Source organism: Triturus cristatus, chromosome 2_1 (assembly GCF_964204655.1).
Source record: "Triturus cristatus chromosome 2_1, aTriCri1.1, whole genome shotgun sequence".
Classification (NCBI taxonomy): domain Eukaryota; kingdom Metazoa; phylum Chordata; class Amphibia; order Caudata; family Salamandridae; genus Triturus; species Triturus cristatus.
Window position 1 is genome coordinate 1,166,234,813 of NC_140581.1, and position 25,194 is coordinate 1,166,260,006.

At 43.9% G+C, this 25,194-nt stretch overlaps 1 protein-coding gene across 3 annotated transcripts in view; it reads right to left on the minus strand.

Annotated features, from left to right (window-relative positions):
* LOC146866522 (coiled-coil domain-containing protein 17-like) overlaps positions 1-25,194 on the minus strand; it is a 621,178-nt gene that overhangs the window by 474,269 nt on the left and 121,715 nt on the right. For 2 of the 3 annotated variants that reach the window (XM_085636616.1, XM_085636614.1), the window contains exon 2: positions 18,712-18,867. In XM_085636616.1, coding sequence (XP_085492742.1) covers positions 18,712-18,867 — 156 coding nt within the window. Of the gene's footprint in view, positions 1-18,711; positions 18,868-25,194 lie in introns of those variants that run through there. The other variant, XM_085636617.1, reaches the window with a different exon arrangement.

Genomic DNA, 25,194 nt, shown 5'->3' on the forward strand with positions numbered 1-25,194 from the left:
AAACAGCTGCCCTGATCCTCCTTGACCTCTCAGCAGTGTTCGACACAGTATCACACCACACTATGATCAAAAGGCTGCATAACATGGGAATCAGGGGAAACACCCTCACATGAATTTCCTCCTTCCTCACAGGTAGAACCCAGAAAATCCACCTCCCGCCCTTCACATCAGAACCCAAGAAAAACATCTGCGGCTTCCCTCAAGGTTTGCCCCTCAGCCCCAGCCCATTCAACACCTACATGACTCTCTTAGCCAACGGTGTAAGATCACATGGACTAAACATCATATCCTACGCCGACGATACCCAGCTCATCATCTCACTATCAGAAGACCCCACCATCACACTGACAAACTACTGCAAGTGCATGATGAACATCGCCGACTGGATGAGAACCAACTGTCTACAACTCAACACAGACAAGAGGATGTGCTGATCTTTGGAAACTCCTCGCATGGAACGTCACATGGTGGCCCTCCGAACTAGGACCCTCACCTACTTCGACCAGCCATGCCTGCAACCTCAGCATTATCCTGGACAATAAGCTGATTATGAAAAATCAGTTCAACGCAGTCTCATCCGCCTGCTTCCTCACCCTCCTCATGCTCCACAAGATTTTCAAGTGGCTCCCCATCAACACTGGAATCAAGCTATCCTGGCTGAAGAGGGGTGAAACCCCGAAACCAGTCCTAGGATGCTTGTTTCCAATCCAGGGAGGACCTGGCCTGGCAGTTTGGGCTCGACTGTTCCCATTGGGCACAGGGTCAAGACTGATTTGCATATGGCTAGGTCCAAACTGGAATGGCGAGCAAAAAAACGATGGATTTAGGCCCAGATCTCTGTACTGGGGTGAATGTATGACATTGTTCTGCATTCTGTCCATCAATAGTTCTTTTTGCCTTCCCCATCGACACTAGACACACAGTCACCCAAGCTCTGGTCACCAGCCGACAGGACTACAGCAGCGCACTCTATGCGGGAATCGCCATGCAACTCCTCAAGAGACTGCATATGATACAAAACTCAGAAGCCAGTCTCATCCTTGTCCCTCCAAGCAGACCCACATTACTCCGCACCTCAAGAAGTTCCACTGGCTCCCTATACAGAAGAGATGCCAGTTCAAAATGCAATCCATCCCTTCAAATCCCTCCACAAACTAGGACCAGCGTACATCAATCACTGACTGAATTTACACCTCCCATCCAGATATCTGCGCTCCGCCTCCCTTTTCCTTTCCCCACCTCCCGCATCTGCCTCCCCCACGTCACCTATGGACCTCATCTTCCCTGCTGGAATTCAGAAAAGGACTCAATACCTTGTTATTCGAATGGCCCCAGCTGCAACAAACTCTGCACCTGGATACCCTCACGGGTGATTAGAGTGCTATACTAACCGAATTGGATTGGATTGAGATTCATTATATATACCCAGTTGTGCGTTTGGAGTGGTGAGAAGCTTCTAGATGCAGGACTTTGAAGTGCACAGATGGGCTCCAAATATATATTTAAAATATATTTAAAATACTATATTCATGTATAATAGGGCTGGGTCCAACTCCTCCCTCCCATCCTGCCAGCAATGGCCCATCCAGGCACACCTGACCTCACCATTGTGTGTGGCTGTCTAGGAGGAATACCCACAGCCCATACCCAGTCATGTGACCCGGAGACAGACTGCAGGCACCAAATGACTAAGGCAGGAAAATGCCAACTTTCTAAAAGTGCCATTTTAAAAAGTTAGGGTTTTTCATTACAGTTCCAAAGACACCAAACATGAACTGCTCATCTGTTCCCATTTGGAAATTACACTTATAAAATTGAATCAGGTAACTGCAATGTTATCCTATGGAAGAGGTAGATCTTGCATTAGTAAAAAATTACTGTAGGGGTTTTTCACTACTAGGACACATAAAACTTAAAAGCACATGTCCAACTTTTCAAATATACTGCAACATACCCTCAGGGCTATCCATGACCTAAATGAGGGGTATGTATTAAAAAGGAAGGCTTGGGCCTGGAAAAAGATTTAGTTTGGCATGTCAAAATGACAGTTTAAAGCTGCGCACAAAGGCTACGATGGATGGCCTGTGACATGTTTAAAGTATTACTTTAGTTGGTGGCAGAATCGGTGCTGCAGGCCCACTAGTAGCCTTTAATTTACATGCCCTAGGCACAGGTAGTGCCACTCTTAGAGGGACTTACAGGTAATGTAAATGTACCAATGGGTGTGAGCCAATCTTACATGTTTTAAGCAAAGAGCACAAGCACTTCATCACTGGTGAGTAGTAGTAAAGTGTGCAGAATTCTAAAGCCAGCAAAAACAAAGTCAGCAAACAGGAGGTCTGAAGGCAAAAAGTTAGGGGAAAATCAAGCCATGGATGCGAAGGTCTAACAGCTGCTGTAAATTACAAGATTATTCTCTAAACACAGAGATGGGGTGAAACATGTCTTTACATTATAATCTTAGCACAGGAGTAAAGGAGAGATGCAGTTTCTACAAATCCTTTTTCTCAGGGTAATTGTAGGAAATTAAGTTACTGGTCGAGGGGGGTGAAATGCAACTCATGCAACAACAACAATTCTTCTCAGTGGGAACACAAACAAACCCCAAATTAACCTGTGCTCAACAATCTGGTAGCTTGGACCAAAAACAGTCATGCGCAACTTAAAGGCAATTTATGCAGCACTTCAAACAGCAATTAAATGAAAACACAACAAAAGAAAAACTCCACAATAATTTAGAAAATTAGAGTAACATAAAAAAAATATTTGATACCAAAACAACAAAAATCCAATTAAAAGAACCAGAGATAGACAAGGTTTCAATGTTTGAGGGAAATCAAGTGCTAAGAAGCAAAAAGCTCAAACCACGGTTATCTGGTCACGGTAGACACGACCCAAGACATAAGTCCAGGCTGACCGCGATGGAGCGTGGACTGGAAACAAGACTGACTTCAGTCCACTTACAAAAGTACATTGTGGTCTGGTTGTTGAGATGTGTATTCCTTGTGTCAAGATGCATGGGTCTGCATAAAGGAGCCGTCGACGATGAGCTGAGATGCGAGGTCCGGGGTCGAGATGCATCACGTAATGGAGGTGTTGAGGACCATCGATGAAGAGCTGCGATGAGGTGTGAGGATACCGGTGGGGTAGCGAAGACTTGCACTGCGATGCGTTGGCCCAGGGGACTAGATTGTGTCACACTGGATTGGCGTCAGAAGCTTAGACATTTGCTGAGATGCATTGGCATTGAGGACGAGCTGCATCAGGCTGGCTTGCATTGATGGAGGGCTGCAGTGTGTTGCGTGGAGATGCATCAACATAGAAGAAGACTGATATGTTCCTGTGGCTTGAACAGGAGGCCAGCCAACTGTGCCTTGGCAAGTTCCAGGAGTTCTGGGCCATACAGGTAGGCTGGATTCAGCAGGGCATCTCACAGCAGCAGAAGAGTCTTGGTGCCGCAACTACAGGCCTTAAGCAGCAAAGTATTTCTTGGTCAGCAAGCAGGTCAGAAGGGCAGACTTCACAGCTGGGCACTCTTTCGTCCTGCCAAAGTCCACAGGTCCAGAATCTGAAGAGTTGGATCTGAGGGTCCACTACTTATACCTGGGGCCCACTTTGAAGTGTGAGAAGCGTCTATAGTCTGCCCCTCACAGAGGTGTCTGGAATTGCCATGCCTCCCTGCCCTCACCCAAGCTTGTATGGGGGCACAAAAGACTAGTGTGAAACTCTCTGTGAGTGTGCTGAAACAAAGTCTTTGTGATGTGCAAGTACGGTAGGGGACAGCTCCGCTCCCCAATCAATTCAAGGATGGCCAACACCTGTTCCCTGTTTGTCTCATTGTCTGTGAGCAATACACAAAGGCCAGCTGCCAGTTATACCTAGTCATGTGACCCAGGATGCAGGCTGCAAGCACCAAACGGTTGTGACTAGAAAATGCCAACATTCTAAAAGTGGCTTTTTCTGAATTGTGACTTAAAATCCAACTTTACCATTAAAGAGGGTTTTAAATTACAGACCACACTCGACATTCCAACCTGCTTTCATTGACCTTTATCACTTTTTAAATGTAATAATAAGATAACCCAATATTATCCTATAGGAGAGGCAGGCCTTACAATAGTTACTTTAGAATTTTTCACTACCAGGACATGAAAAAGTTAAAAATAAATGTCCAACGTTTTAAACACACTGCACCTTGACCTGTGAGCTGTTAAGGGCCTACCCTAGGGTTGACTTAGATGTATGAAAAGGGAAGGTTTACGCCTGGTATATTTTGTCAGGTTGAAATGCAAAGTTTAAACTAACTGCACACAGAGGCTGCAATGAGAAGCCTGAGACATGTTTGGCAGGGCTACTTTTAAGTGAGTGGCACTATAAGTGCTGCAGGCCAACTAGTAGCATTTCATTTACAAGCCCTGGGTACATGTAATACCAATTTACAAGGGACTTACAAGTGAATTAAATGTGCCAATTGGGTGTAAATCAATTTTACTGTGTTTAGAGGAGAGAGCACTGGTTAGCAGCGGTAAAGTGTGCAGTTTTAAGGACAACAAAAACAAATTCAGCAAAACCGGAGGAGAGAAGGAAAAATGTTTGGGGATGGCCCTGCAGAAGGGGCTGAGTCCAACAGTAGCTTTAATCGAGGTTGCTCCACAATTTCAGCAGGAATCTGCAAGAATTAGAAAGACAAACACACTCCAAACACTCCTTACTTTAACTATATGATAAAGTGTCAGACAGGCAGTGTTGGAAATTGGGTTGTTGGTGAGTGGGGTGTGTGCCCTGGTCAAGCAACAGCCACAATCTCTTGCAGGGTGAACCACAAAAAGTCACTAAATTAACCTGTGCTTAACCCTGGGTCGCTTGGCACAAAAAGCCTTAACTTAGAGGCATTGTGTATAGTATCTATGCAGCAAACAAACAATAAAAAAGTGAAAACACAACACAAGAAAAATCTCAAATCAATCTAGAAAAATATAGTAAATTTGAATTATTTGACACGAAAACAACAAAAATGCAATTAGTAGAGCCAGAGTTATAAACTTTTACATTTTTTAGTGAAAAGATCAAAGAGCCAACCATGGACACTTAATCACGTGAGGCTGAGTCAAAATCAAAAATAAGACGAGTTAGACCAGGTCAGTGTTTGCCTTCAGATTCAGAAAATGTCTTGAGAAAAATGTCCTGAGAAGGTAAAGTTCAGTAGGACAAGGCTGCAGGAGTTGTCCAATGAGGGAGCACCATTGTGATGGAGTAACCTGTCCGCCAAGATCTAAATCAGGCCCATAGTCTCTGAAATGGAAATTGAAAATCTCCAGCAGGATGAGGTGGAGGGCTGTAGCCAAAGACAGTTCCACGATGTCGGAGACTTCTTTGGCAAAGAACCACTGAAATATATTTACTGCTACGGAGAAGAACGTAGCGAAAAAGCTGCGAAGTCAATCCAACTGGGGATGCACCTTGGGTGGCTAGGCGAGCACGTTGATCCCTGCCTCCTGCTGGATCTCAGAGCAGTTTTTAGCCAAAAATGATTTAAGTCCCCATTTTTGGGTATTGCCTATCTGGGCACTTAGAGCACCAATTCCAGGTGACCAGGACTGGGGGGCACCACTTGGAAGCTCAGGACCTACTCAGACTGGATCAAGATGCAGGCTCAAGATGAGGGAAGCCTTTTGTGTCCCTGGGGCTCTGAACAGGAGGCCAGAAAAAAATCCACTGTGCGTCATTCTGGAGGTCCTGGAACAGTTGAAGATCTAGTCCTTGTCCCCAGGCAGAAGGTAGCAGAGCAGCAGGACAAGCAGGGCAGCAATCCAGACAGGTCAGCCGTCTTGTAGAGAAGCAGTCTAGTAGAGTGGCAGTCCTTCTGAGGTCCTACTTTAATACTCTGGTGCCTTGGTTCTGAAAGGTGGGAGCAGCTTCTAGATAGCAGCTTTGTAGTGCATAGGATTACAGGGTTATTAGGTCCTTTGTATGAAGGCAGAGCACAGGCTATTCAGTTGTAAGTGGGGCTGTGCTCAGCTCCGCCCCTCATTCTGCCAACAGATGGCCCATTCAGGCACACCTAATCCCTCCATTTTGTAACTGTCTGGGAGAAATTCATAGTCTAACTGTCAGCAACACCCAGTCATTGACCCAGGCCAGGTTACAGGAACAAAAGGTATAAGAGCAGAAAAATGGCAACTTTCTAAAAGTGGCATTTTTAAATTTGGATTTGGCTTTAACTTGTTTTGGTTGCATGCACACGCGCACGCCTGTATGCAGTAGCAGGAAGAGCTTTCCAGGTCAGCGAGTTGCACTCCGCGTCTCGACGTTTTAGTGTACCGGGCCCATGCCTGTGCTGCAGCCACCGGTACTACTGGTCATTGTATTCTGGGCCATGCCGTCCCTTGCCCTGGCCCAGCCCCCCTATACCACCACTGGAGGGCGGTTACTGCTGCTTCCCCTCTCTCTAGTCCCCTGCAGTTTCTGGGGTTTTACAGGACTTTCTTCCTCGGCTAGCTGTGAGAACTGCAAGAGTTGCATGGGAGTCATGCTAACTCAAATGTTCCCATGCCTCGCAGGGAACAGGTGTGTGCAGAGCCAAGATCAAGGACCAATATGGAGTGCGGTATTGGTGCTGTGGCCTAGGGGCTCTGGAGACATGTCTTGAGGCATCATAGTGGCACTGCTGCATCTACAGGGCAGGGCAAGTCACAAGCCGGCCAATCTGTAAGGCTGCACAGAAGCCTGCTGCTCTTCTACGCTTTCCTCTACATCTCCCTATTCCCTACCACCATCTATTTTGCCCCTACTGCTGCAGCTGCCTACTCCTGCCCTGGATATTCTTCAAACCTTTAAACCCAACTGCTAGCCCCCACAGCCAGCCCAAAAGACCTTGGGCTGGCCGTGGGGGCTAGGGCTAGTATCAGTTACTGTTAGTAACAGTCTTGGGAACTGGCATCCAACACACCTGCAGAGAGAACAGCAAGGTGAAGTGTAACAGCAGGGTTATCATTGCATCCTGAGGTTAGAGCCAATAAGGGACTAAGACGGTCAGACTAGGTCCTGATGCGGTCTGTCGCTCTGTGTGTGCCCTCCAACCTCTCTACCCACTGTATCCATCATAATCCTGCTCGAACTTCAGTCCTAATTTCAAATAAACACAGTGTGCGGTCCATCTATCCCCCGGATCACCCCGCAGACAGGAGCACAAGCTTGGAACAAGGCTTTTGCCCGGTGCTGCTTACTGGGATTCAGCACGCCTTGGGCGTTGCTGACAGTACCTCACAAAATGTGTTTACTCACTGCAAGGAATAGGGGTCTGGGAACTGTTGAATTATTTCATATCCCACCCTGGGAACTTTCTTGTAGCGTGCTCATGCCCCCTATTATTTATTATGTGCTGTTGTATTGTTCCTAACAATGCATAGGATCTGCACTTTTAGAAAACATAAACTAAGGGATTGCTGTCCAGACTGATTCCAGACACCCTCCAAAAGCTATGTTAGTCTTTAGACCAACTAGCTCACAGTGCCATCATAAGCACCCCTAACCTTACCATGGCGCAAATAGTTTCTGGCAACTATCGAACCATCAACCCTTGATCCTTCAGGGATCAAGGAAACAGCACTACGTTTCGCTCAGTCACTCGTGCTCACTTGGTCTCAGAGAGAGAGACACAGAATAAACAATGGAGTCGTTTTCAATAAGAATTTCTTGAACCAGCGTCATTCTAGTATAAAACATGTTTGCTGCAACAATCATTAGACAGAAACAGATAAATAAGATTACAAGCACATTTTGGTTCACCCGTAAAAAAATTCCTTTGTTAGTTATGATATTATACTAAAAATTTCTTGTGTAGTTACGAAGCCGATTTATATGGTTTATCTTTCTTATGTTTGTTGGTTGCATTGCTCCTCTCCATAAGCATGATTAGACTGATGGTATATGTATTCATGTTCTTAAATTGATTTGATATGTCATTTGTATTCACGATTGCAATGGTTTAATACTATTTTTATTGTAGATATATTTACGTTTTATATTTTGTACACTTTGATGGTTTTTACAAATGACCGAATAAAGATATGATGATGATTACTCATTGATAACTTTATTTCGGTCAGAGACCATAAAAGCACAGAATAAATAACGAGGAAATTACACATTTCATTAAAACAATAAATAAAGTCAAGTTAATACAATGATTAAAAATCAATTAAACTGGTGTTATCAAAAAGGCTCATTTGATAAAAGACAAAAGTATTTTAAAGAAAACTTTTCCTTCTACGCCAAAAACCATGTAAAAAGCGAGACATAGCAAAAACAATTGGGGGGTGGGTGTCATATCTTAAGACCCTGCATGCGAGCATGCAGTGCCTAAACCCTAGGTTCTTGCATATGGGAATAAGCCACTTTTTTCTTATTGAATGGTATGCAGGGCAGAAAAACAGGACATGGTATATATCTTCACTGCTATGGTCACATGCCGGACAGGCTACATTTTCTGATCTTGCCCATTTGCGAGTGAATACTCTAAGCGGTAAAGTACCATGCCTCAACTGCAAATAAAGTTTCCTGGCAAGAGATGGATAAATTACATCGAGGAAGGCCTCTGCTCTTGTTTCTAATTTTACTAGGAGAAACTCGTTAGTGAGTTTCCCCAAGGAGCTTGAACCATGTAAAGTAGCTAATCTCAGCTCCCTTATATGGCCTCTTAAATCGGGGTTTGGAGATCCTATTGCAGGCTGCCTCCGGGAATTCCCAGAGATCGGTCCTGCCGATCTTTATGCTAAGATCCTTAATATGGAATAACCATGGGATGTTCTTGCTTTTGATTAGTGTCCAAACCTCTAGGAATTCCTCTCTAAAAGGTGCCAATTCATGCGCCGTCCAGAGCCTTTTCCAGTAAAGTAAGGGTCGGAGGATTGCCAAATCTTCAATTGGTTCTAGCCCCAGGTCGAGACGTAGGGGAATGAGCGGTGTGCTTACAGGGAGGCTCACAAGCCTTCTCATAAAACCCTGCTCAGCCAGGGTTAATTTGGCGGTGTTTTTATGACCCCAAAGTTCGGCCCCGTACAACGAAGCCGTTCTGGCTTGTAATCGGTATATTTCAACTACCGGAGCTGCTGGTTTATAGACCGAGGCTCGCTGGGCCTTGCAAAGACCCCCTGCTATTTGGGACAGCCTCAACCATGATTTTGCGATTTGAGATCCCCAATCAAAATTCTCGGTCAATGTAATTCCAAGATACACAAAAGTCCTGACTCTCTCAAGGGGGGAGCCATTTAGGATGGGATTTGGGCGGGTCTGTTTGGGAGGATTGAAGATCATGAATTTAGTCTTCTCTAAGTTAATCTCCAAGCCTCTAGAAATGCAAAATGCCAGGAAACCGTCCTAAATACGCTGGATGCCCGATGATGTTTTAGATATCAACAGAGTGTCATCGGCAAACATCAAAGCGGGGACTCTACCAGTAACCAGTCTGGGGGCATCATTGTTAGCTACATCAGCCAGGTGAGTAACAAGACCATTGATGTAAAGGCTAAACAACGTTGGAGCCAAGACACACCCTTGGCGCACTCCCTTCCTAACGGGAAAGCGTGAAGATAGGTCGCCATGTCTCCCACACCTAACCTGGGCGTATTTGCCGCTATGAAATCTAGTTAAAATATTCAACAGGTAGGGTGGGAGACCCATTTCTGCCAGGACTTTCCATAGTTTTTCTCTTGGGACAAGATCGAAGGCAGCGCGCAGGTCTACAAAAATGAGGTAGAGGCTGCCACCCTCTACTCTCACCGTTTTCCAATATAGAACCTGTAGCCGGAAGATCTGGTCTATGGTTGAAATCCCAGATCTAAACCCTGCCTGTAGTGTAGTCAAAATTTTATTGTCATCCATCCATCCCTGGATTCTATCTAAGATAATTCTGCCCATTAATTTCTGGGTGGTGTCAATAAGGCTAATTGGTCTATAATTAGCCGGCTTTAATGGGCAGCCTTTCTTAAATATGGGAACTATCTCCGCGCCCAACCAAGTATCTGGCAAGGCGGCCCCCATCAGAATGGAATTGAATAATACCACCAAATACGGGGCCCAAATTTTTGGTTGGGAGCGGAACAAGTCCGGTGGCATTTTATCTAGGCCAGGTGCTTTGTTAGAAAGGAGCCTTGTTATTGCAGTCTCTACTTCTTTAAGAGTGATGGCCACAGGGAGATCTGACACAAGAGTGGCTGCACCCATCAAGGATGGACGCGGCTGGCACACGTGTGAAGGTGCTGGAATAGAGGAGGGAGGGCGAGTCTCAATGTCAGATATACTAGGATCAATTCCTCTCGTCGGACTTGACTCAGGAAATAAATCAATAGGAAGGAGGTCCTCCGAATCCCCGTACAATTTCCCAAAATGGGATTCCCACACTTGTGGAGCTATGTTTGCAACGAGGGGTAGAGCTGCCCCATTCTCATCCAGGTTTACAATGGCCCAAAACGCCTTAGGGTCTCTACATGTGAGGGTTAGTCTTAGCTCCTCCCATCTTTGCTCCTCCCAGTCCCTCTTCCCCCTTGCAATAGCCTTCTTATAATCTGAACGAAGTTTCTTTATGTTGGCCCTGTCATTACCTTTAATTGCCAAAAGCAAATCCTTTTTTGCTTTTCTGCAGGGTTCCTTATACCAGGGGTGAGACCTAGGCTGGTGTTGTTTGTTTCCCACAGGGTTAAATAGGCCCCTCAAGTTATTAACTAGGTGAATATGAATCTTAGTTGGATCACTCAAGTTATCTGTGCTTACATCCCCCATTGCGGAGAGAGATGACAAAGCTATCTGATATATTTCCGCAAGTTTAGCAGGGGATTTCAGAAAGTAGGGCCATTTTATCCTCCTCCTATTGTTAGAAAGGAGTACTGGGGGTATTGGGCTATTTAAGTTGGGGGGAGGGTTTGTTAGACCAAAACTGCCCGGTTTCAAAGTTAGAACAAGGGCATTATGGTCACTATCTTGTCTAAAGTGGATTTCAAACTCTAATAAGTTACCCCAATGTCTTGCTTCCATTAATATATAATCGATATTAGAGTTTTGGCCTGGTCTGTTGAACGTAGGAAGGCCTGGGCAATCGGGTTTCAATCTCCCATTGCAGGCCCTTAGGGACAGAGCAAGAGATAAAGATTTAATTTGAAGGACGAGGGGAGTCCAGGCTCTGACAGGAGAGATCTGTGGTTCACAAATGTGCCAGAACTGGTCTTCTTCGTCCGGCTCGCCCATGTCAGGAGACTCGAGGGGTTCAAATTGGCAGTTAAGGTCGCCTCCTACTATTAGTTGCGGTGGGGGGTCTAAAGACAATATAAAATGCTTTAATGCGTCTATAGCACCAGATTCTTGGCCATTCTTAACTGGTCTAGAGTAGACGTTTATTAAAGCAACCGATGGTTTGTCTTTTAGGGTTAAGAGGACACATTGGACGTCCAGGGAGCCAGTTGGAATCATAGTTGCCTGAGCTCCCAAATGTGTCCCCACCCATATTGAAAGACCACCCGAAGGTCTCCCTCTACCACTTGAGGTTGCCAAGATGTCAAAAGTGGCGTAGCCAATCCTCGGGTTTTCCTCCATGGCCCAGGTTTCTTGCATGAGGCAGATGTCATGAGTACCTATAAAATTGCTCCATTCCAAGTTAAATAACTTGTTTTTTATCCCTGCCACGTTCCAGGACAATATTTTTATTCCCCCACTTAGTACTCTGTTCCTATTTACTAGGTCGCCAGCCGTAGGGTCTGTACAAACTTCAGATGTTTGGGGGTTGGTTGCTATTATGGTGCCCACAACATTAACGCCACACAGAAAATCATCGGGGGGGGAACAACCAAATCTTCGTGGATGATTTGTTTTGTTTCCGATCTTATGCTCAGGGAGGAGGATACTAAAGGAGATTCTAGGGTACCACTCACACAACTACCCTTTTCCACAGCTAATTGGGTGCCCATAGCTTTGTCAGGTTGGAGTACAGGGCTCAGGATCACGGCTGGTCAATCCACCTCCTCCAGCATACTGTATCTATTTTTTTGGGCAAAAAATGACAACGAGGGCATGTTCTGGGTTTCTTCTACTGGTCTAGCATACAATTTGTTTTGGCCCCCCGCCCAACTTGCACCCCTATTCTGCCCTACTCTATGCTGTGGAGCTGGATAGAAATATGACAGATGCAATGGGATGATTTGGGTATTAGGTCTAAGGGTTGTCCTGCTGCAGATATAATTTACAGCGAGAGGATGTCTAAAATTGACAATGACACAATTTCCTATGATGGACTTAGGAGTAGGCCCAATCCAATCTAGTCTCCGAACACCCAAAATTTCTCCAGAGATGTTATAAGGGAGGGGGCTGTTTAAGTTGAACCAGTGCATACATTTGTTTTTTAGTTCCGAAAAATCCTCGTTCTTCCCTTTAGGTAGGGGGGGAACACCAGCAAGCACAACAACATATGGGAGAGATTCAGGTGGCAAATCAATACAAGGTAATGTGGTATTAACCCCTTCCATGCGGGGCGGATTCCCCCGCGGTGCTGACTGCTGCTTGCGCGGGCGGGCTCATGACGGAACGGTTCCGTCATGAGCACAGCTCAACCGACGCTCATGACGGAACCGTTCCGTCATGAGCGTCGAAGGGGTTAAAGCCCTCAGTCAAAGTGTTTCTATACTCTTTTACTTGATTGTCTGAACATTTTTCCCCCACATTGGTGACCTCCCTCTGTGTTCTGGAACTTTCTAAATCTGTGGCCCTAGTCAGAGAAATAGTCATAGAGGGAACAATCATGCCAGCCATTTGAGAGGGAACAGAAAAAGTTTCAGAGGCGGCGGGGACGTTATCATCGGTAGGAGCAGGACAGGGGGGAAGGTTAGTAGAATCTGTGGTCGGCTTAGTTTTACCAAAGCCAGCATTGTTAATGGTAGAAACCAATCTGTCCAGTCTAGACAGGAGGGATTTAAAATGGGAGCCAAGTAGATGTTCAATATGGGCCTGGAGATCTAAAATCATGTGGGTGGCCCACAGAGGAGCCTGCATGGGGGACAAGGTAGAGGGAGTACCAATCGGTATAGAGGAATGAATTAAAGGCTTGTTTTTCCTTAGTGTTTTACTCTTCCCGGCCCTAGGTTTCTTGACTGCAATGCGAGTCACAGAGGCCTTGTTAGGAGGCAGGTGGGGTGGAGGGTTGGGAACCTGGAAGACGTGCGTGTCGCTAGTAGTGGGCTGTGCACAGGGTAGGTCAGCAAAGGAACAAATAAAAGAGGAATTAAGATCAAGTGCGTTGGTTGTGGCAATTGACACATCCTCCACTATTTGGGAAGAGGGGGGAATTACAGGGGTAATTGACAAACGCCGCTCTGTGTTTTCTATGGCCGAAGCCACGGCTCCAATTGTTTGCTGCAGCATTTTATCAATAGCTGTCAGGCTTGGGAGGGGTTGCGCTGTTGTTGTCTGTTGTCTAGTAGTTGGCCGTGAGGTGGATAGACTAGGATTTTTACCATTTCGTTTCATGGTTACAGACAAAGTGTAAAAACAGTCAATCGCGCAAGTTGTTACAATACTTCCCTTGGATATTAAATAACACAAAGCTGTGAAAGGAAATACTGATTATCTTATAGTTCAGAATGTCAGTCAATTCAAACACATAGCATGAGTCGGGGGTTTGAAATACGTATCAAGCTTGTGACACAGTACCTTGGTTGCTGCTATTTCCAGCTGCGGGGATGTCAGTGGGGTGGCCCTGCCCGGCCTCTGACGGTCCCTGATGGGCAAGGACGGGCCCGCCCTTGGCCCGGGCTTCGCCCGGGCGCGTCCCGCGCGCGTCCCGCGTCGCGGGGTCAATTAAATAGCGCCTCCGGTCGCGCGATTTCCGTTCGTCGGTGTCCCAGGGGATCCTGGGTATTGTGGTCCGTTGAGCGCTCCCCCCACACGCCGGTCGAGATGGTAAACGACAGCGGGAGGGAGACGCTAGAACCAGCGAGACAGCCAATGCCCCCAGAAATCAAAAAGTCACACAGGTAAGTGCCAGGAGTCCGACAGCGTACTGGATGCAGCCCCCACTCTTGCCGTGGGCGGGGTCAATTAAATAGCGCCTCCGGTCGCGCGATTTCCGTTCGTCGGTGTCCCAGGGGATCCTGGGTATTGTGGTCCGTTGAGCGCTCCCCCCACACAGCGGTCGAGATGGTAAACGACAGCGGGAGGGAGACGCTAGAACCAGCGAGACAGCCAATGCCCCCAGAAATCAAAATGTCACACAGGTAAGTGCCAGGAGTCCGACAGCGTACTGGATGCAGCCCCCCGATTACAAGCACCAACAGAGTGAATAAAAGGTAGAATTCTACCATGGTGCTAAAATAGTAAATATATGCAGGCATATCGATACACAGCAGTAATTGAGCGTACTCCTGTGATGCAAACCCTATCTAAGTGTACCTAGGTGCACCAAGCATGTATGTGGGTGTAAAGCGAAGAATCCCCTAGGAAAGAGCCAACCCCATTACCTGATAGGAGAGAAGGAAGAACCCCGTCTTGGTTTGAGTTGGACACCCCACATGGGATGTCAGACCACTGCGTGTTGTAGCTTTCTGCAGACCGGCCCTCAGCGTCTAGTGTCAGCGTGGAAGCTTCTCCTCTGGTTGCCAAGTGAAAATGTGGTTCTTTTATATCCAAATGAAGCCTCAGACATTTTACCTAGATATGTAATGGTTTGCCATTTTGTATGATGGACCTGTCGTCCAAGGATGCCGATAGTGGTGACTTTTGTACAGAGTTATTATACAGAAGATGGTAATCCTGCAGTGTACATCCTGGGCAAGGGATTAAGATATGATACTAGGAATCCTCATGCATAATAAATGAGCCCAGTTTTGGAGAAAACTGATTAACATTTATTCAGCACATAACTAGGTAAAAGGTCAGTGCCAGAACCGTTATGCAGAGCAAGGTAGAACAAATGTAGGTAAAAGGTCATGACCCAGGGTTCCGGCCTCTGATGATACACTGACTTTTCATTACATACTGTAAATAATTCGCAAATACCTGCCCCCAGTGCTTGTCTCCCCAATCCTGTGTTTGGCACTGACATATTCCAATCAGTCTACATCAGCCCATATCATCATGTGTTCAGGGAGAACATGGGAGCAGGCCAGCAGACAACCAACAAGAAGTGGGGTGCGAGTAATGCCTCCAAGCAGCCCGCCAGGAGAGATGTGTCTACCATCACTGAGGCTGAGTTTTTTTAAATCATGATTTTGCAAACGTCATTCCCACCACATTACACGCACGCCTCAATATCACTGCCAAATTCACCATTGCCTAAGCGCCCTAGGATCACAGACTATTACTTCATTTCCAGTAAATCCTTCTCTGGCAGTAGGGACAGGACATCGGAGAACTCTGTACCCTGCCTGGGGGTGTGAAATTTAATAAAATATCTACTTGTCCATGGGGCAGGTTGCGTCATAAATCTACTTGTCCTGAAACAAAATCCAATTGCCCCTTTTGTGCCATGTAATACGGCGACAAATTACGGCAGCAATCTCATTATATAAGAATTCTGATACAGCCTCTCAGATTATTCTAGGGCCCGTACCGTGGTAGAGTTTGAATGCTAGCAATTCCCTTATGTTGCCACGTTTCAGCAGATCTACATACTGGGGCTGAAGGTAGTGGTAAGTAATAGTTCCAGGGTTGGAATCCCATTTTGAGTCTGTGCAAACCTACTAACTTGCATGTTTTAAGGGTTTTCACCAACTCTTCTCTAATCTTTTCCCATACTGAGAAATGTTGGAAATTTACTCCTGGCAATGTCAGACGTAAAACTTTTTCCAGGGTTGGGAAAAAAGTGGTTGAAGGAAAACTGAACTTGGAAACACTAACAGATACATGCTACATGTTCTTGGAGGAAGAAAGATGGGTCAGGGTGCCTGCTCTCTCCTCTTTTATTCATTATTTGTATTGTGATCCCTCCAGGCATTGTGCAACCATTCTTATCGTATGACACACAGCACTATAAACACTTTATTTTACTCAGGTTTTGCCCCAACATTTTCCACAGACTAGTCACCTTCCCTCAGTGTAATGACTGGCTGCGTAACCTTGTGTTTTGCCCATGTGATCAGTGTCAGTTCAAAGCACTTTACATGTAATGCTTATTTGCACATTTTACTCCGCTCATAGACTTATGGTTCTTAAACCCTTATTCAACCTTTCCTTATATCGCTGTACAAAAGCCTTGTACTTTTTGCAATCCTTGGGATCAGAGGAGATTGCTTTTATGGTGAATTCCTTTTTTGAGGCTGGTGCTAAAGACTAGGAAATTGCACAGGCAGCTCTGCCCATAAGAATGACATTTTTGTGTACTGAACCCACAGACTAATTTTGATCTTGTCTTGTATTGATTTCACAATTATTTACTGGAGAGCTGCATTTTAATCTATGTATTTTTAGCATTCTTATGGCAATGTCTTATTTTTATAGCATTACATTAGGAACGGAACCCTCAGGACTGTATATTGTGTGTACTCTGATTTTATTTTGGGCGGTGCTGCTTTAAACCATCATGTTTATTTTATGATGTACTGTTTTATATACTTTTATGGTCTAACTAATATGACTGAATGAAGTTGATTTGACATGACTTGACTTTACCATTAAAGGAGGTTTATCATTATATTTTCATAGATACCAAACACATATATCTACCTGCTCCCAATTAGGAATTAAAGCTTAATAAATGTAATAAGGAAATCTAAATGTTGTCCTATTGGAGGAGTAGGCGTCACAGTAGTGACACACAAATTTAGGGGGTTTTCTCTACCAGGACCCAGAAAACTTAAATGTACAAGTCCAACCTTTTAATTACACATCACTCTGCCCTATGGGCTACCCAGGGCCTACCTTAGGAGAGACTAATATGTAATAAAATGGGAGTTTAAGGGTTGGCAAGGGATGTTTAATTGCCAAATCAACATGGCAGTTTAAAACTGCATTCAGGCTGCAATGGCAGGCCTGAGACATGTTTTAAAGTGCTACTTAAGTGGTTGGCACAATAAGTGCTGCAGGCCCACTGGTAGCATTTAATTTACAGGCCCTGGGTATATGGTATACCACTCTACAAGGAACTTAAAAGTTAATTTAATATGCCAATTGGGTATAAGCCAATTTACCCATGTTAAGGGGAGAAAGCACAAGCAGTTTAGCACTGGTTAGCAGTAGTAAAGTGCTCAGAGTCCTAATGCCAACAAAAACTAATTCTGCAAAAGGGTGGAGGGTAAATGGCAAAAGGTTTGGGGTTGACCCTGCAGATATAGCCAGGTTCAACAAGTACATTTGAAGGAAGCCAGCCCCAAAATACTTGCATAATAGCACCCAAACTGGTTTTACCTAAAGTGTACTTGTATAACCCAACTTTAAGGCCATCATGCTTTTCAGTTTAATCATCCCAAATGCTTTGATGTGACCAGACTGCATATGGTAAGTATCTAATTTTAGCTCCACAAGAAAACTCTTTACCATGTTTGAGTAAAAATGTTACCTATGTTCAGGGACATAAGTCTTCTCTAGTAAAAATTAATTAATTTCTCCTAAAATACACGGTTGGGTTAAGTACAGTACCACTGTAGGTTTAGCACGGTTTAAATTCTCTCTTTCCTTTTCTCTAAATTCTTTAGCACATGCTTTAATTACAGCTTTGGGTGTACCCCTGCAGGCAGATGGATCTAAATACAGGGTCTCCAAACCCAACTTCATCAGTGTGTTTTTAACGTAACACAACCAAGGGACTCGGTTTATCTTATCCAGCAGTATACAATCTTGGATGATGCCTTGGGTAAGTCCTACTGTATCTCTCATCCAAATTAAATGCCAAAGTAAAACTGAGGCTAAAAAAGTCAGATCAGATATAAAAGGTACTTGTAGTTCCTGATGCATAATGTAATTGGAACACCCTTTGGGGATAGCAAATAACTTTTTAAAGAATATATCTTCCTTTTTTTGTAGTGTGTTGGTATAAGCTACACCCCATATGCCTGTGCCATATGTAGCAGAAGCAACAGCTCTGACGCCATAGATTTTTTTAATTGCTTCTACCGGTTTAGTGGCCAATTGTTTTGTAAAAGATCGAATGGCCATGGTATTTTTTTCTAAGGCGTTACATCTGTTCGCCACCATGTCTTTCCATGTCCCTTCACTATTAATAAGTACCCCCAGATATAAAAAAGTTTTAGTTATTTCAGTTTTTCGTGTGGCAATGTAAAAAGTTGGTAATTTTCTTGGCTGCTTCCCTACTACTAAAACAAATGTTTTAGTTTCATTTACTTGTAAGTCTAGACCCACCATATAAGACATGTAATTATTTATTCGTTTTTGTAAGGCTACGCCAGTTCTTGCCACCAAGACGGCGTCGTCTGCGTATAGTAGTATGGAAAGCTGTTTCTTATTTACCCTAGGTACATCGATAACATCCATATTTACTGCTTGGTAAGTCATTAAAGGATCAGTCTGTGATTTTTAAGTCATGCGCAAGGGGAGTGATCAACATGTGTTATGTTAAATCAAGATGACTTGCTCATCACTGAGTCCAGTCTAATGTTGGGGGGGTGGGGATTCATGTATGTGATATTTCACAAGCCAAACATTTTGCATCCACTATATTGACACAGCACTAAATTGTAAAGTACGTATCTATCTACAATCAGGTGCTGCTTCGCTCACCTTTCTAATCTGCACATGCTGCTCCTGACTTGAATCTTCTGCAGGAGTGAGAGCAATGCTTTCCTTCTTATCCTTTTCTTCCAGAAGCTTACGTTCCTGGTCAGTGCGCTTCTTCTCCTCTATTTTTTTACGTTTGTAATCCCTAAGTTTCTCAATCTGAAAAATAAGACAAAGAACAGTGAATAAAAAAGTGTAGGGCACACAGAAGCTGATAACATACCATCTTTGCTAATATTAATTGGATTTTCATATATATATATATATATATATATATATATATATATATATATTACCTACTGGCGGTCGCCAGTAGGTAGTTATAGTTAGGACCACGTTTCCATAGGAAAACCTCAACATTCTATTTTGAATAACTTTGGCGCCGGTCGACGAATCCTCGCGAATTTCTCAAAATAGGTGGGGCGCTACGCTCCGCTCCTACACTGAAAGTCTCGGGGGGATCCGTCAAGCGGGGGCTGAGATAAAAGGGGGGTCCCAAAACGCGTTTTTCCCATGCATTTTTCCATAGGACCTTTAGAACGAGCTACAGCCCGAACGGCTGAACAGAATTACTCAAAATTTGGCAGAGAGGTAGTCCCTAGGTCAAGGAAGTGCCTTTTGTAGGTTTGGTGTAAATCTGTTCAGTAGATTCTGAGAAAATAGCCTTTAAATCAATATATATATCTGAGCCCGCTTACGGTACGCTTACCGTACGCTTACGGTAAGCGTACGGTGGCGTGCGCGAGCGCGATTCTGATTGGCTCTTAGATCTTAGTAAACATTCGAATTGGCCGAAACCAGGAAGCGGCGGCCGCCATTTTGTGTATTTCACACTGAAAAAAAAGAGTGAAAACAAGGAAAGGGGGCAATGAGGAGAGTTACAGACCCCCTAACATTTGTAAGGGGGTCAAAGAAGGACAGAAAAGTACAAAAAAAACATTTATTGATTTTAAAAAAAATCACGGGGTACGCGTACGGTAAGCTTACGGTAAGCGTACGGTAGAAAAAAAAAAAAAAAAAATGAAAATCAGATTTAAGTGTTTAGATATTAGGGGGCTCTAAAAAGAGCCGTTGTGTTTATGAAATGATTTTTTAGTGGTACCTACAAGTAAGTACCGATGCAGAGTCTAAGGTTCAAGAGGAAGACTCTGTTCCCTTCATCATTGAAGTGCACACCATCTCCTCTATAAATGTCTTGCATGTCATAACGCAAGTAGTTGTGGTAAATGGCACCCATACCATAGTCACGGAGGAAAGCAGAAACAGATTTGTTGACGTGCTTTCTTGCTTTGTCATCGCACCGCGTGCCCACCGTGCGTGCACGGCACTAACTGCGTAAAGTGGGCGCGCGGTGCGCAAAGCGCACCGCGTGCTCACTGTGCGCGCACGGTGCGCGAAGCGCACCGTGCGCGCACGGAACGAACTGCGTTAAGTGGGCGCGCACGCCACGAATGGCGTAAAGTAACTTAGCATTTAAAAAACCGTACAAATTCACTGAAAAAACCATAGGTTTCACACACGTTATAGTTAGGAATTAGCATTTAAAAAACCTTGCAAATTCACTGAAAAAACCATAGGTTTCACACATGTTATAGTTAGCGGAAATTTTACTGATAAAAAACCAATGAAATTCCCCCGTTATAGTTAGTGCAGGCAACTATAACTCACGCGACCGCAATCTTCTGCTGATGACATATGTGTCTTTATGAAAAAAAAATATTTGTAATATATGTATAGCTAAAAATGTATGGAAGAAGACATGGGCAAATAAGTGTCTAAATACAGTATTAGCATCAGCAGAGGATTGCGGTCGCGTGAGTTATAGTTGCCTGCACTAACTATAACGGGGGAATTTCATTGGTTTTTTATCAGTAAAATTTCCGCTAACTATAACATGTGTGAAACCTATGGTTTTTTCAGTGAATTTGCAAGGTTTTTTAAATGCTAATTCCTAACTATAACGTGTGTGAAACCTATGGTTTTTTCAGTGAAAATATATATATATATATATATATATATATATATATATATATATATATATATTATCTACTGGCGGTCGCCAGTAGATAGTTATAGTTACAACTTAGTTTCCATAGGAAATCTCAAAATTCTATTTTGAATAACTTTGGCACCGGTTGACGAATCCTCGCGAAATTTTCAAAACTAATGGGGCGCTCCGCTCAGCTCCTACCCTGAAAGTCTTGGGGTGATTCGTCAAGCGGGGGCCGAGAAAAAGGGGGGGTCCCAAAACGCGTTTTCCCCATGCATTTTTCCATAGGACCTTTAGACACAGCTACAGCCCGAACGGCTGAACAGAATTACGTGAAATTTGGCAGAGAGGTAGCCATAAGGTCAAGGAAGTGCCTTTTGCAGGTCTGGTGTAAATCTGTTCAGTATTTCCTGAGAAAATAGCATTTAAAAGCATATCAATATCTATACGCGCGCACCGTGCGCGCACAGTGCGCGCACCCTGCCGTGCGCGAGCGCAATTCTGATTGGTTGTTAGATGTCGGTAAACATTCGAATCGGTCGAAACCAGGAAGTGTTGGCCGCCATTTTGTCTCTCGCAGTCTGAGGGGGTGAAAAAAAAAGGAGGAGAACGTGAAAAGGGGGCAGAGTAGACAGTTCCTGACCCCCTAGCCTTGGTCAGGGGGTCACAGAAGGACCCCCAAGGGAGAATTTTTTTTTTTTAAATTTTGTATAATCGCGAGGTGCGCGCACCGCTCGCGCACGGCACGCAATGCGAACCGTGGCTGCTCGGTGCGCGAAGCGCACCGAGTGCCCACAACGCGCGCACCTCGTGATTTAAAAAAAATAAATAAATTTCACGGTGCGCGCACGGTGAAAAACCTGAAAAAAAAAAATTATACATAACTTAGCATTTAAAAAACCGTACAAATTCACTGAAAAAACCATAGGTTTCACACACGTTATAGTTACGAATTAGCATTTAAAAAACCTTGCAAATTCACTTAAAAAACCATAGGTTTCACACATGTTATAGTTAGCTGGACATTTCACTCGTAAAAAACCTATGAAATTCCCCCGTTATAGTTACTGTAGGCAACTATAACTCACGCGACCGCAATCCTCTGCTGATGACGTCAGCTATTACATCACTGATGACATATGTGTCTTTATGAAAAATAAATATTTGTAATATATGTATAGCTAAAGATTAACCCCTTCGGTGCTCATGACGGAATGGTTCCGTCATGACCCACGGTTGAGCTGTGCTCATGACGGAACCATTCCGTCATGACCCCGCCCGCGCAAGATTCCGCCAGCACAGCGGCGGAATCTGCGCAGCATGGAAGGGGTTAATGGAAGAAGACATGGGTAAAAACGTGTCTAAATACAGTGATGTAATATCTGACGTCATCAGCAGAGGATTGCGGTCGCGTGAGTTATAGTTGCCTACAGTAACTATAACGGGGGAATTTCATAGGTTTTTTACGAGTGAAATGTCCAGCTAACTATAACATGTGTGAAACCTATGGTTTTTTAAGTGAATATATATATATATGTATTCACTGAAAAAACCATAGGTTTCACACATGTTATAGTTAGCGGAAATTTTACTGATAAAAAACCAGTGAAATTGCCCCGTTATAGTTAGTGCTGGCAACTATAACTCACGCGACCGCAATCCTCTGCTGATGCTAATACTGTATTTAGACACTTATTTGCCCATGTCTTCTTCCATACATTTTTAGCTATACATATATTACAAATATTTTTTTTTCATAAAGACACATATGTCATCAGCAGAAGATTGCGGTCGCGTGAGTTATAGTTGCCAGCACTAACTATAACGGGGCAATTTCACTGGTTTTTTATCAGTAAAATTTCCGCTAACTATAACATGTGTGAAACCTATGGTTTTTTCAGTGAATTTGCAAGGTTTTTTAAATGCTAATTCCTAACTATAACGTGTGTGAAACCTATGGTTTTTTCAGTGAATTTGTATGGTTTTTTAAATGCTAAGTTACTTTACGCCATTCGAGGCGTGCGCGCCCACTTAACGCAGTTCGTTCCGTGCACGGTTTTTATCAACTTTAAGAAGCCCTGTACATTTGGTGGCCTTCGGCCACCAAAAGCACAGGGGGTGGGGTCAATGTGGATAGTGTTTTTTTTATTTCGATTTTATAATTTCATGTTGCCAAAATTAAGTTTTTTTTGCAATTAATAAGCCCTGCGCATTTGGTGGCCTGCGGCCACCAAAATCACAGGGGGTGGGGTAAGTGTGGATAGTGTTTGTTTTTTTTTTTTTTTTTTACCGTACGCTTACGGTAAGCGTACGGTAAGCGTACTCGGCGAAATTGCCGAAAAAAAAATAAAACCGTTTTTGCTCTTGGGGGATGTTTGGGGACTCCCTCAACATGATTATGTGGGAGGGAGTTGTCAAAACAGCCCCGTAACATGTTTTTGGCCATCATGTTTGATAAATAACACTCAGTGCGAGAGACAAAATGGCGGACGCCGCTTCCTGGTTTCGGCCGATTCGAATGTTTACTAAGATCTAAGAGCCAATCAGAATCGCGCTCGCGCACGCCACCGTACGCTTACGGTAAGCGTACGGTAAGCGTACCGTAAGCGGGCTCAGATATATATATTGATTTAAAGGCTATTTTCTCAGAATCTACTGAACAGATTTACACCAAACCTACAAAAGGCACTTCCTTGACCTAGGGACTACCTCTCTGCCAAATTTCCAGTAATTCTGTTCAGCCGTTCGGGCTGTAGCTCGTTCTAAAGGTCCTATGGAAAAATGCATGGGAAAAACGCGTTTTGGGACCCCCCTTTTATCTCAGCCCCCGCTTGACGAATCCCCCCGAGACTTTCAGGGTAGGAGCGGAGCGTAGCGCCCCACCTATTTTGAGAAATTCGCGAGGATTCATCGACCGGCGCCAAAGTTATTCAAAATAGAATGTTGAGGTTTTCCTATGGAAAAGGGGTCCTAACTATAACTACCTACTGGCGACCGCCAGTAGGTAATATATATATATATATATATATATATATATATATATCTCACAACAAAACAAAAGTAACATACAGGGGTTTTATACTTGCAGTGCGTGTAAAGCCTGTAGGAATAGCACCAACTGTAAGGAGGTCAAATTTTCCCAGAGAAGACCAGCATACACGATTAGCAAGCATCTATCATGCAGTTCTGATTATTGTGTATTTTGTTTAGAATGCCCATGCTCAATGCGCTATATTGGCAGTACTATCCATAAAGCCAAAAAAAGAATTCTCAAGCATTTACGGGGTATTACCAATGAGGATAGACAATATCCAGTGGCAAGACATTTCAAAGAGAGACACAACAAAGACACAAGTTTGTTTAAGTTGTGCGTACTGGATAGAATCCCGGTACTTGAGAGAGGGGGAACAGGGTTCAAATGTTGCGTAGACTAGAGTCTAAGATAATCATCAAATATGAAACTATGTATCCAAACGGTGTTAATAGAGATGAAGAATTATCTGTACATTTGGGTTAAACCACTGTTTTAGGATTGTGTTTAATCTCAAAAATTGGAGAAGAAGTTCGACATGAGTTTTATTGAAAATAAGTTTACAGGGTTTTGAAGATAAATATGCAAGCTGATCTAATATTGTTTTTATGTTTTTGTAGGTTAAACAGGACATGAAGAATGCAAAAGAGCTTATATCTTGGGGAAGCTGCCCAACAGCTGAGCTGTGTAATACCCACTTTAAGAAGGTGATGGTTCGGCACACTGTCAGTACTGTTGTGTAGCCCATTGGGGCCAAATTGGACACCAATGAGAATTTATATTTGCCACTTGGGAAGAATTGTTGTTTTTTCCTATTGAAGAAAATTATTTCTGTTTGAATAATTTTGGATACCAGCACAAGACTGGCTAGTCTGTAGAGTACCCACAGGGGTGGAAATGCAAATGTCACAAAAGCAAATTATAACCACGTCACAATGTATATGATTGTTTATAGGTTTAATACCAGTGTTATAATAGGAATGGGTAAATGTAAGCAATCTTCCCATGTTACAAGATGGCCGTCAAAGTAAACTTACAGAATGCCCTGTGAAGTCCTGCCTCTATGGTGATGGTTGATCACATGTATTTATGTTTTGCAATGGTAGACGTAAAATGACTCATGAGCAAGAAGCCTTTGCTTCGAAACGCGTCGGGACTTTTTTTGGTGTTACCTTGATTTAAAATATTCACGCTGAACGAAATTGAGCCCTGATCGTCTTGTGGTATTGCTGAAAGACAATTGCTGAGGATTGCAGGGGATGCCACACTGTCTGGGCAGCCGTTGTAAGAGGCGAGGGAATCGGCATCTGAAATATATATATATATATATATATTCACTTAAAAATACATAGGTTTCACACATGTTATAGTTAGCTGGACATTTCTCTCGTAAAAAACCAATGAAATTCCCCCGTTATAGTTAGTGCAGGCAACTATAACTCACGCGACCGCAAGCCTCTGCTGA